The sequence below is a fragment of the Astyanax mexicanus genome, chromosome 22, assembly GCF_023375975.1.
Source record: "Astyanax mexicanus isolate ESR-SI-001 chromosome 22, AstMex3_surface, whole genome shotgun sequence".
Classification (NCBI taxonomy): Eukaryota; Metazoa; Chordata; class Actinopteri; order Characiformes; family Acestrorhamphidae; genus Astyanax; species Astyanax mexicanus.
Window position 1 is genome coordinate 17,741,242 of NC_064429.1, and position 13,552 is coordinate 17,754,793.

At 37.6% G+C, this 13,552-nt stretch overlaps 1 protein-coding gene across 2 annotated transcripts in view; it reads right to left on the minus strand.

Moving 5' to 3' along the window:
* Positions 1 to 1,139: 1,139 nt before the first annotated feature.
* gc (GC vitamin D binding protein) overlaps positions 1,140 to 13,552 on the minus strand; it is a 95,739-nt gene continuing 83,326 nt past the window's right edge. The window contains exons 10-12 of one of the 2 annotated variants that reach the window (XM_007257701.4): positions 7,533 to 7,627; positions 3,855 to 3,966; positions 1,140 to 1,330 (exon numbers count right to left, since the gene is read on the minus strand). In XM_007257701.4, the coding sequence (XP_007257763.3) occupies positions 1,289 to 1,330; positions 3,855 to 3,966; positions 7,533 to 7,627 (249 nt within the window). In that variant the 3' untranslated portion in view covers positions 1,140 to 1,288. The remainder of the gene's footprint in view (positions 1,331 to 3,854; positions 3,967 to 7,532; positions 7,628 to 13,552) is intronic. The other variant, XM_022664865.2, reaches the window with a different exon arrangement.

The window sequence follows — 13,552 nt, forward strand, 5'->3', positions numbered from 1 at the left end:
CCAGAGCAGATGGTTCCATGTGATATAATTTCTTGTTCTTCACTATAGCACGACTCACCTGGAATTTTGCTTTTGAGCTGGGCTTTGTGAAGATACACTGCTGAGCACTTAGCTCTGATTTTAGCTCTTTCACTTTTCTCCCCAGAGCTCGCTTTTGGGTGGAAATTAGTTGCTGTACTTTGTGTGAACTGTTCGAAGTGCGATGGATACCTGGCAAATCAAGCAGATGCATTTGGAGATTGAGATCATAAAAAAATAGTCCTCTTTCCACTTAACATGAAAATGGTAATCAATAAACTTCTATTTTCTGGTCTATTTTTTAATAAATAAGGCACACCAGATTATGAGGCGGATTTTATCAGCAATAGTAAGGAACAGGGGTGTCGCTATTTTTTTTCCTTCTAATTCAGCAGGTCTTGCCGCTGAGGGGAAAGCACCTAAATAAGCAAAACTGTATTTAAAAAAAAACATTTCTTCATTTTTTTTCAAAGTCAAACGAGCGAGTGATGTTAATTCACACAGATTTCTCTCCTGAAAACTGTTAATTTGGGTGAGTAAAGCGCTTCCGTTTATTTACAGTAAGCTTAGATTTGCAATATTTTCAACAGCATGGTTAGCAGCAGCACTAGCCGTGGTTAGCAGCAGCGCTACACTGAGGAACCCTGAGTGTTCCGGTAAGCCAGGGCAATATTAGCTAGCTGTTCATACCATGTAGCTTGTTTTACCACTGTAAACATGCAGATTACAGTCCAATATACTCACCTCTGAATGGTGAAAGACCTAGTGCTGTGGTTAGCGGCTAATGCTAATACTGGCTAATGCTAAAACTTCAATAAAACTCCTGTATAATGCTGTACTTCAGCGGAGTGGCTTTACTGCTCCTTACAACCTGACTGGTAGAATTCATATATAAGGAGCACTGATGATTTTTGACAAAATTAAAGGATTTTAAGTACACCTTATAGTGCCAAAAAATCAGTACTTATAATAATAATAAAACTGAGAGAAAAAGTCTCTGTAATGCAAATAGAATGCAAGGCTCTTCACTAGGTAAACAACCTCTGTGGCAACATAAATGCAGCTGTTTTTGGAAGCACCGCCTTCTGCAGACGACAAGAACAACACTCGGAAACCAAGCACACATGCTTACTCCAGTTTATTCAGAGACTGCAGGAACAATTAAGTTCGCTAGAAGCCCGTTTTCTATTTAAGGAGGAATAATTAAACGCTTTGTGTTCATGATGCTCATTTGATTACGCCCAGGATCTCTGATGGCTCTGATGAATGTTCAAGCAGCAGCGTCATCCTCGTGCTTAATGATCGCCTCTGTCTGTGAAAGGCAAACAAAAACGCAAATGAGTGGACATGGAGAAACAGCCCTCTATTAGCTGCTGCGGTGATTTGGGAGCCGTGTTGACATTTACTTAATTGCGGTTGAATTTATTGGTGGCTGTGGATGAGCTGATTCCAGATGTGTTTTGAGAACAAACATTAAAGTGGTGACTAATATTCTGGCTTTGTGGCTTAAGAATATGGGCCAGATTTAAGCTATCTGTAGGCAAGCCGTCAACCGCACACCGAGCAGCTTGATTTAGGCTGTCAGTGTGTCTTCGCTATCGTAATGACGGGAAAAGTACACCGTCGTTGCGTAGCTCAAAACACACAGAATGCATATAACATGCAATAAACCAATCAGCGTGTCATTTGCCTAACATTCCCTTTATGAGCCAGATGAACTCTGACTTTGGCGTATTCCTGTTTAATTTTTGCCTGTGCTGACAATTCACTGCCAAGATAGCAATAAACGTCTTACTGTTGACATCTGCTTATGTTGTTTTCAGTCAGTTGTGCTCCCGTATTTTCAGTTGCCAAAAAATCAATGTCATAAATTCAGGTTTCATACACATTTTAACTAATAAATTATTTTTCTTTTCCTTTCCATGTCTTCAAGGCAAAAGTTCATGACTATACGATTTTTAAAGCATCAGTGCAGACATGGACAATAAAACCAAAAGTCAACTAAAACTATAATTTAAATTGATTATAATAGGTTTAAAATAAATCTGATAAAAATGTTGACACCCAAATGTTTAATAATAAAATGTGTGACAGATCCTGAGAGCTCTGTTGTGTAGGGCTAAATTACTGAATTAACTCTGAGCTGACGTATATGTTAGCTCAAAATAGATCTTCTTTATTGATAAACTGAAACACAAAGATTTGTAGACCAAATTTCCAGGACTTTTCCGAAACTTTCTAGGTGTTTTTATTTTTCCAAAACTTATCCAGACCTAGAAATTGCTATTTTCAAATTCGATAACTTTTAATTCAAAGTTCCAAATTGTCTTCTTGTTAGTGATTATGATTATGATTGGCTGCAGCAGAAAGCTTCTCTATGTTTAAATGCAATGTATTCTTTATCATTCATTGCTTTGACCTTTGAATATGAAACAAGTACTTGTCTACCCTTATACTATGAGATTATACGATTTAACTTCAAACACTCTGTGCTGAACCTTGTGATTCAACCTTGCTGCCAGAGTTTGAGCTGGCAGTGAAAGAAGAGTATCCTGAACTAGTGAACCTTACAATTGATGTACTTTTGCCTTTTGCTTTAACTTTGCATCGCTCACATTTTCTAATGGTGAAAAATTATTTAGGACTGTGTCTATAACTAATACAGACAATAGGTCATCAAGTTTCCAACAGAATTTTACTAAAAACTCTTTGTATATTTTTACCCCCTATGTAAAGTGGTGTGAAAACGTGTTTGCATCCTTCATGATTTTGTTTTTTTTTTGCATGCTATTATCCCCAAATGGTGAGAATGTGAAACAGTGGTAAACCTTCCCTGGAGTGGCCGGCTGACCAAAATTACACCAAGAGTGCAGTGACAACTCATCCATGAGGTCACAGAAGAGATCACAGGCCTCACTTGCCTCAGTTAAGGTCAGCGTTCATGACTCCACCATAAGAAAAAGATCATAAGAAAAGAGTGCCAGGAAAAAAACACTGCTGACCAAAAACAACATTAAGGCTTGTTTCAATTTTGGCAGAAAACATCTTGATGATCTCCAAGACTTTTGGAAAAATACTCTGTGGACTGACGAGACAAAACTTAACGTGTGTGTTCCATCAAATCTGGTGTACAATTAACACAGCATTTCAGAAAAAGAACATCGCACCTCTAGTAAAATATAGTGGCGGTTGTGTGATGGTCTCGAGCTGTTTTACTGCTCCAAGACCTGAAAGACTTGCTTTTGAAGAATGTCCAGTCATCTGTTTGTAACCTCAAGCTATAACAATCTTGGGTTCTACAACAGGACAATGACCCAAAACACACCAGCAAGTCCACCTCTGAATGGCTGAAGAAAAACAAAGTAAAGGCTTTGGAGTCTTGACCAGAATCCTATTGAGATGCTGAGCTTAGAAAGACGGTTCATGCTCTAAAACCCTCAAATGAAGGAGCCCGACCAAGTTTGTGTTTTCTTGTGTTGTCTTTGACTAATATTTAAATTTGATGATCTGAAAAATTTAAGAGTAACAAACATGCAAAAAAACAAGAAATCATGAAAGGAGCAATCACTTTTTTACACCACTGTATAATTTTCCTCACCAAATTACCATTAAATGCTGTGCAGTGAAGGTTCAAATCATGAGCTAACCCTTTCCTTGTCACTCCTTAACCTTTCTGTAATTGTTACTAAACGTTTTACCAGTTGCTTGTTAACCCTTCATCAATCATTAACGTTCTACCCTGTGAAAACAAAAAAAAATTCTCTCTGCTGACACTCAGCCTAAATAATGTCATTGTTGCTTTGAGGAAGCTCCAAAGCAGGAGGTTCCTGACTCACCAGCTTTTGGCACAGCTGTGCAGGAGAGTGCTGGGAACAGCAGGCGGTGGCCAGCTCCACCCACGCCTGGCCTCGACTCTCGGCCCCCTCCCCTTGGACCTCCTGTTGGACCCTGGAACACACAGAGCACATGAGCCTTTCATGCAGAGGCAGTTTTAGCGTCACTGCTGAAATGTTAAGCAAAAAAATCACATATTTGTTCTTTTTTCTCTTCATCTCAAATGTAGATGATCAGCCAAGACATGCTTAGACTTCTTTTTTGATACTTTTTTCCAATTCAGATTTATTTTCCAAAATTAGGACTCCCTCCATCATACAGTTCTGCATTAATGAGAAGATGGCAGCGGAGGGGTGAAGGTTAAACACGCTTGGAGGAGAATACTAATAGCCAATTCAGTTACGTCGACTAACAGATTGGTCAACACTTAATCTGTAGTCTGTAGATTACATCACTTTCATCTCCTCAAAATCCCTTCTCCTCAGTGCTCCACTACTCCATCACCCTACCCCATCTTCTGTACGCCTTATTGCTCCATCCCATCTCAACACTACTTAACCTCACCTCATCTCTTCAACATTCCATTACTCAACACATCACAATCTCATCAATTCTCCATTACTCCACCTCATATCCTCAATGCTCCATTACTTAACCCCATGTCCTCAATGCTCCGTTACTCCATCCCTCTTTCCTCCTCATCACTCTATTACTCCACCTTATTTCGTCAACTTACTCCAAATTACAACAAATTACTCCAGCCCATTCCTTTAACTCCTTATTACTCCATTATGGCTTCTTAAAATGTCATTACTCCATTGATCCTCAACACTCCATTACTCAACCATAATTTCAATGCTCAATTTTCCATTCCCTCTACATTCCTTTTCTCCACCCTATCATCTCAAAACCACATTACTCCACCCCATCTCCTCAACACTCCATTTCTCTACCTCACCTCCTCAGTGCTCTATTACTCCACCTCATCTCCTTCTCCATCTCCTACTCCATCTCCTCAACACTCCATATTACTCCACCATGGTTCTTCAACACTTCATTACTCCACGCATCTTCAACACTCCCTTACTCAACCATAATTTTCATCTTCATCTCCTCAACACCCCATTACTTCACCCCAACTCTTCAACTCCTTATTACTCCAACACATCTCCTTAACAAACCATTACTCCACCACATCTTCTTAACTCCTTATTAGTCCAGCCCATCTCCTTAACACTCCATTACTCCACCCCATCTCCTTAACAACATAACACTTCACTCCCCTATTGCTTTCCTCAATCTTCTTAATGTCCCCATCTTAATGTCTCATTACTCTCTCCCATCTACAAGCAAAGTAATGCTTTGGTGATCCTCCTTTAGATAAATATATGTAAAACTGCTTTGCTGCCGCTAACGATACTAGCTAACACACACAGGTATCACACACAGTGATAAACACAAGGGAGCTCATTACAAAGAACTATCAGACCGTGAATACACTCAACTAATCTCACTGCAGCAAATGGATACGATCTGAATTCTAAGCATTTACAGCTTTATAATTTCTCTATCAATAAGCTAAATTTTTGTATTGGGCAGCAAAACAAAGCAGAGTAAATTTCTAACACTATCATACCTCTCAAACACAGAAGTTTAATGAATGTTCTGGCTAAAACCCACCTGCTATACCAAGAACAGTTTGTAAAGTATGGCGTGATAAGGTGATAAAAGTTTTGAAAGAGGTGTGTTTTGTGGTCTACACTCATTATCAAAGAAATGATGAAATGGTTGCACCCAGAAGGGAAATATTGTATTACAGTGCTAAAAAGAGGATAAAGGTAACCAGGAACAATAAATGATTAAAGAATGTAGACTGACATAGGCAACCCTGGGTCATACTAATTGTGCTACACATACAGAAGTATGTAATACAAGTATGTAACATAAGTGTAACACAACATACAGTACCAGCCGTCTGAGCATGAAGTTCCTAATGGTGTCTTGCAATAATCTATCCCATGCAGCTTAAATTTCCATGCAGTTCCTGCAGATTTTGCAGTAGGGGTGGAGTGTTGATAGCCTGTGCAATGTCTCTCTGTTACTATATCTTTATGGCAAGCTCTTAAGCTGACAGCAGTATGAGGATGAGAATTGTCCTTACTTTATTAATATAAAATTGGGATTCCATTACATTACAGTGTCTGTAATTAAAACAAAAGGTGATCTGATATCATATGGATGTGTGATGCATGACAACAAACTGTTAAACAAACCATTGCAAAGACCACAGTGTCTCAACGTATATGTTGGTTATCTCCACCAAGTCTAAAGTGGGACTTGTTACAGAAGATGATCTGCTGCCATTCTGAGGAACTCCATGATGGTCTGGAACAACTACCCACCAAGTTTCATTCCTGTCAGTTGATTCTTTCAGGGTGCAACTATTTTTTTTTACAATTAGTGTATGTAATAAATGGAAGTGGGAATCAAAAGGAGTTTAAATTGCTCCAGTCTTATTGTGTTTAGGCTAGGTTTCTACAGCTCTGGAAAAAAATATTAGACCTCTCCTAAAAATGATAAGTTTCTTTGATTTTATCAAATTGGAAGGTGGATGATCACAACCCATTAAACCAAGCTGAACTGCTTGATGTTTTGCACCAGGAGTGGCATAAAGTTATCCAAAAGCAGTGTGTAAGACTGGTGGAGGAGAACATAATGCCAAGATGCATGAAAACTGTGATTAAAAACCAGGGTTATTCCACCAAATATTGATTTCTGAACTCTTAGAACTTTATGAATATGAACTTTTCTGTGCATTATTTGAAGTCTGAAAGCTCTGCATCTTTTGTGGTATTTTAGCCATTACTTTTTTTTCTGCAAATAAATGCTCTAAATGATTATTTTTATTAGGAATTTGGGAGAAATGTTCATTTTACTCAACCATATATCTATTAATAGCAAAATCAGAGAAACTGATTCAGAAACTGAAGTGGTGTCTTAATTTTTTTTAAAGCTGTATATAGTGCTGCAGATAATTGTTCACAAATCATCTTTTAAACCTACTTTTTGTTATTTTTTTGAAAACGCATGTTATGCATGCAAAAAAAAAAAAACAATATGGCTGCTATTTTCCAAGATGAAGAGAGAGGGTGTGGAATGGCTGTGGATCAGAGCTTAGGGACCTTTCCTGAAGGAGTGCATGCAGTTTGCCAGGTGAAAGAAAGACTAGGGTTTGGTAAGGGTGAAAAAGAATGGGAGTCAATGGGAGGAATGAGAGATTGATAAATAGCCATCATCTTGGATTTATTTAGGTGGTTAACATGCTTTTCTGATAATGTAGGTTCAAGACATTATTCATGTCAAATATGGTGCTTGTAGCACAAAGTGAACGATTCTTCTGGAATATAAACTTAATCCGCAGCACTAATAGGATTTCAGAAGTAATTTCAGAAGTGCAAGAAGTGTATGAAGCTTATTTATACACAGCACAAATATGTCTTTTTGTCTAAATGTCTCTCCTCGGGGCATAAGAGAGGAGGAAGATGTAGGTGGAGGGAGCAGACTGCACCGTGGGCATACCACTAAAAAGATATCCATATTCATTTATTTGAGGCTTGACATTCAAAGTAAATGGAAAGGTAATTGTGGGTCTCATGATGAATATTCATAAATGGTCTCACATTGTTTTGAAGGAAGGCAACTCGAGCTTGAAGTACTGCGAGCAGAAGGCGTCTGTCTTGGACAGTAGAGCAGCTGTCTTCTCCAACTTACTCTCCTGCAGGATGAAATAGTCAAGAGAATAAAGTCATTCTCTGGCATTCTGACAGGCCTGCATTAGAAATGTCAAAAGGAAAATGATATGATATGATATCTCTTCAGAGGAGAAGTCACTGGTACTGAGCGCTGACGAAGTGATTAGAGGGGGCAAAATTGGCCCTGACACTCTCGTGTAGTGACTGAAGAAAGTAAGAGTAGTAAGTTGAATTCTGATTCAGTGTACTGCACTCATTCTTAACAACTGTGGGAATGTTTATGGGATGTGCTCGTCCCTTTATGGACTGCATCTTTTGAGGGATTCAGTTTGTAAAAAAATACTTTTCATATGTATTCTGCAGTCCTCTTTCTCCCCTCAAATACATGTCTGCATCACTTTCTGAGTGTCTGCCAAACTGAATGTTCATAAACATCGATCTTTATGTAGGTTGTTGCTCAGCATCATTCATTTATTTTGCTTCAGGGATACTAGAGTCTAAATAAACAATATTGAATACTCAGTGTCATCCAACTTTTCCACATCTTGTTACCCAACAAACAATGTTTGGGTGGTAGACTTTTGTTTCCTGAACAAACTGTTTTTGGAACATTCAGTTCATCAGGTATTTAAGTATTTATTCTCACAATTGAATAAATGCTTTTCACATTTGTAAGCCCTTTTTCAGGTAAGCAGTAAGTATGTCTTATTAATAAAAAAAATTATGAAAGGTAATGAAAAGTCATCATCTCAATGCTTTTATTCCCTTGTGAAAAAAGTAAACTTAAATTATGCTGAAATAGGTCTGTACTTTTTATTTTTATAGTTATGTTTTATTAGAACTACTACTTTGTACTTAATTACTACTTGTTTTAATTAAAATGATATAAATTTGCACTACATTTATACTGAGTACTAGTCGTATGTTATTTTCATCACTATTTAATGCAATTTAAATATATTTGTGAGAGCTGTCCAACGGAACATTAAAAAAAAATAAAAGTGTGATTAAAGTATAGATTTAACCTAACATTCATTTTGAGGAGGGTATATAAACTGGTAAAAAAGCAAGATTTCTCATTGGTGCAGAATTAGCTGTTAAAGTTATTTTAACTAAACTAAACTAACTAAATTAAACTTTTTAAGTGTAATTTAAGCCATAAAAAAATAATCAGCACAGTTTAATTAGTATGAACAATACAAAATTAATGTTTTGCTATCAAATTTGACTGAAGTACAGTTTTATTGCAGAAAGGACACATTAGGACACATTTCCTAAAAGTATAGTTTTATCATAAAAAAGCACAGTTTTATAAAATAATACCAAGTATATATATTTTTAATAAGTACCTCACCAGTGCAAAATTAGCGCAGCCAACTAAAGTATACTTTTTCAAAGTATATTTAAATACTGCTTAATTAGGTATAAGAAGAAAAAGTATACTTTAATTTTTGTGTAAAACTTTTCACAAGGGTTATCAGTGTAATTAAAAAAAAAATATTGCATCCTATTGTAACACCTGGCCCTGAATGCGCTTTTATTTCTTAAACACTTGTGTCTATTAGTGGTGTCCCAGCTCCAGATTCTATTGCTCAGAATGCACCACATGTTGACCTGAATCACCTGAATATTTACTTCACCTGTTTTACTCACTATATATATATACCCCTTCACTTTACTTGATTGGTTCCGTCTGTCATTACAAAGTGTTTCTCTTGTCTGTGTTTTTGTTACATTATGGGTATGACCCCTTTTCCCTTTTTGCCCTTTTCCCTTTTTGCCTTGCCCTCTGATACTGCCTTTTTGTGTTTTTATCTGGACTATCTAATTCTCCTTGGTATGTCCACTACCTTATGTTTTTGATCTTTTGGTTTTGACCCTGCCTGTTCCTGACCACAATTTTGAATAGTCCCTTTTGAATAAAGTCTCTTTATTTTATCTACGCTTGTCACATTCCTGCGCCTGGCTCTGACACACATATGTTTAAATAAATACGCAAATTTTGCAAAACATTTTCTGTCATATTTAATATGGTGTATGAGTTTTTCATTTTTATTCTTCCATAACATGTTTTTTTCTAATTGATAATGTTGTGTAAGAAGTGATTTAATAACTTTGTAATGCACAACATAATTACATCACACGTTTTTAGAATGTTCTTGGAACATTATTTTTGTAACATCACAATCTAAACAATCTAAAAGCAAATTGTACTTTTTGGAATAATGTAGATTAATAGTTTTCTTAAAAGACAGTAGTCCCATGTGAAGATTAAATATCTTACACAATTATGTTACAAACTCATGATAAATGGTTCAAATGATACATTATAAAGTATTGGGACAGCTGTTTTTTCATTGTTTCTTCTGAAATTAAATTGTATTAAAATGTACTTTAGAGAATTCTGTTGGCAATAGCTATATGTACTGCAGTGGCGATTGCTCTAAGACTGCAAGGGAAGCTCAGCTTCCCCTAAAATGTAAAAAAAATAAGTGATTAAATATATACTGTTGTGTGTACATGTCACTGATTAAATACGCGCTACACCTCGCTGAAATTAGTTCAGAATCAGCTTCTTATCACTGGTAACGCTGCGGCTTTCCTCTCACTCATTCCCGCAGCTTCACAGTGCTTTAAACAGTGCGGACGCTGAGCGTCCACAGATTTCAATAGCAGAGCAAAGCGCGCAGCAAAACGAGACGAGTCATTGGATAAATGCTGGGCTTTATCCCGCCCATCGGACGCTCAGCGTCTCTGGGGGTCTATGGAGCAGTGGGCGGGCCTCGGCCGGCCCGGACGCTCAGCTTCTGCATGATGATTGGATGATCTGTCTGAGGCGGAGTCCCTTTTTGATTGACAGCGAAATAAGCGAATCAGCTATCTTTTAGTGTAAAACTCTGTGATGGGAGTATTTTCATTCTGTTCTGAGTTGAACCTGAGACTTTTCTAATCCTTATAGCGGCATTTTCTTTATTAAAAACTACTAGCGACAAATCCAGCTTCTATTTCTGGTGCTTTTCTGATTAATTTGGTGTAAAAGGTGGGGAAAAGTAACAGGTATTTTTTAGCTGTCCTGGTATGATAAAGTGAGCTGGCTGACTGGAAGTGCTGCAATAAATAAAATGTACTGATGGCCATTCCTCTTGATGAAACTATCTCAGGACATAAATGAACAGGGGCCAGTAGTAAGTATTGTGTTATCATTAAAAATAATTTAAATCATTTTAATTAATAAAGGGATTATTCAAGGAAATTAAAATTGTCCAAAAAGGAACTAAATTTACCTGCATTTTTTCCTTTACCAACTTTAAAGGTTTTGCAAAATGTTTTTTTTTTTGTCATAGCGTCTTTTTTACGTAAGTGTTTAATGTAAAGAATGGGTATTTTTGTTGTCTAGTGAAAACTTGAAAATAATGCCTTTTGTTTACAAAAAAAAAAACACTTCTCAGCGAGAGTAGAATTTTTGTATAAATAAAACAACATATGTTAAGATGTAGGCCGAAATTGAGCTTCCCCTCCTTGAAAGACCAGCATCCGCCACTGATGTACTGTATGCATTTGTCTTTGTCAACAATATGTGCAACATAAAGTAAATGAATGCATTAATTAGAAAGGGTGTCCCCAAACATTTGGACATATAGTGTAGATAATGTTAGATTGTACAAGCTAAATATGGAATAATGTGTTGCGATTTTATGAATTTAAGTTTAAGTTAAATATTTATTTGCTCTTTATTAGACATCCTTATATACCTGCATGTGGACGAGCCTCCTGCAAATAGACATTAATGAGATATGAACTAATGGCTCCCAGTGCTGTGAAGCTGCAGCTCCAGCCAACATTTGGCATAAAAGTGGAGGTAACTGGGGAAATTTTAGGTGAGATGAATATATAATCACGGTTAAAGTTGTAGTTTCTGTTGCTTTCTTTTGGAAGTGGTGCTGCTTTCAGAAAATGCATTGTCATGCAGACGTATGCCTCATTAAAATACACATGCTGATCATTTCAGGAGCTGTCAACTTAACTGCAAATTATAGGGAAGCCATATGATGTAAACAACCTTACAATAACAGACAGGTCTTCACTATCAGAGAAATCATCACAGAATAAGAAGAAAGTATACAAGCAAGTGGTGATTGCTGGGGTCCAAGAGCATATTAGTGTAATGAGGCCCGATACATCAGAATAAGACCCTTCCTGAGACAGAAGTAATGGTATATTGTGTAATTTGTGTAACGTAAGAGAACGGTATTACGTACACTTCAGTATTCCGTACAGTTGAGCATTTAAACAATAAAATACTAAATAATAAACTATTGTTATGTTTGAAATATAGTCTGGGGTCATTGTCAATCCTTCCGCTTTCCATTAAAACAGGTCAGTGACCATCCACGTTGTGTGTTCTCTTGAAATTCCGCTAGGTAGGGAGGAACCGTCCGCGTCGCCGAAAACGGGTGGGTGGGGAAGGGTTAACAACGTTGAGGCTAGGGGGTGGGGAAAACTTTATCGACTAGTTCACGTAAGGTTTTACCCACTTTTAACATCACATTTCACCCAAAATGCAACGTTAAACATCCAACTAACAGCATCCTTTGTAATATTTGATTGAGGAATTAATAATCATAGTTTATAACTTACTTTAAAAACGAGCTTACTCCAGCTCCACTTCACCACTCACAGACAGCTGAGATTTTGTGCTGCAGCTTCAGCACATTTTTTTTTCAATTCATAGACAACTTATCAAATCCATTTGACAAACACTTTACTAAGCTTCTACGTCAGTCTAAGCTCATATGTTAAAGGTGGTGAACTTTTGTAAAATACAGCCACCACGAGTGGAAATCTGAGGTGTACGGAACACCGTTGCCTGTTTGTTGGCAGGTGTACGGAATACTGATGCACACTGGTGACAGGACTGAGGTCAGTTTTTTGGGGTTTTCTTTAAAACTATTGGTCCAAAAGTAACCAATCAAAATTTATTTTGGTTGCTAGGCAGATATTCCATAGTTTAGCCAATCACTGCAGCCTATTTGAACTCGGGTATTTTCGTAATATCCACTCAAACGCGGAAAATACCGAAAATGTGTACGGAATACCGTTCTCTTACGTTACATACAGCATTAAAACTTTGGTCCCTGATTCTCCACCAGTCAGTGTGAAGATAGTTAAGAGGAGAAGATGGTATTGCTGCTTGTTAGGGGACCTCCTGCTGCAGGAATGTGACAGTATTGTTTGGGTGGAGCTACTGCATTTTTCGCACTATAATGTGATTTTTTAAGGAGCACTATCAATAAACATCTATTTTCTGGTCTATTTTTATACACAAGGTGCACTGGATTATAAGGCACATTATGTGACACTAGTAAGGCACAGGGGTATCGCCATTTGTGTGAAGCTAAGCTAAGCTAAATTAAGTAAACAAACCTGTAAACAAGCGCTGGATGTAAATGTACACAGATTTCTCTCCTGAAAACTGTTTATCTGGTGAGTAAAGTAAAGCAAGTAATGCTAATGCTGCTCCAGCAGTGCTAGCCGGGGTTTGCAGCAGGCTACAGTTTGATAATACTCACCTTTGAACAGCGAAAGAGGTAGCACTTAGCGTGGTTAGTGGCTAATGCTAATGCTGCTCCAGCAGTGCTAGCCAGGGTTAGCAGCAGGCTACTGTTTGATAATACTCACCTCTGAACAACGAAAGAGCTAGAGCTTAACGTGGTTAGCAGCTAATGCTAATGCTGCTCCAGTAGTGCTAGCCGGGGTTAGCAGCAGGCTACAGTTTGATAATACTCACCTCTAAATGGACGAAAGAGCTAGCGTTTAGCGGCTAATGCTAATGCTGCTCCAGCTGTGCTGGTTGGGTTAGCCGCAGGCTACAGTCTGATAATGAGAACCTCTGAACAGCAAAATAGCTAGCACTTAGTGCTGTTAGCAGAACCAAATTTTCGTCTCAA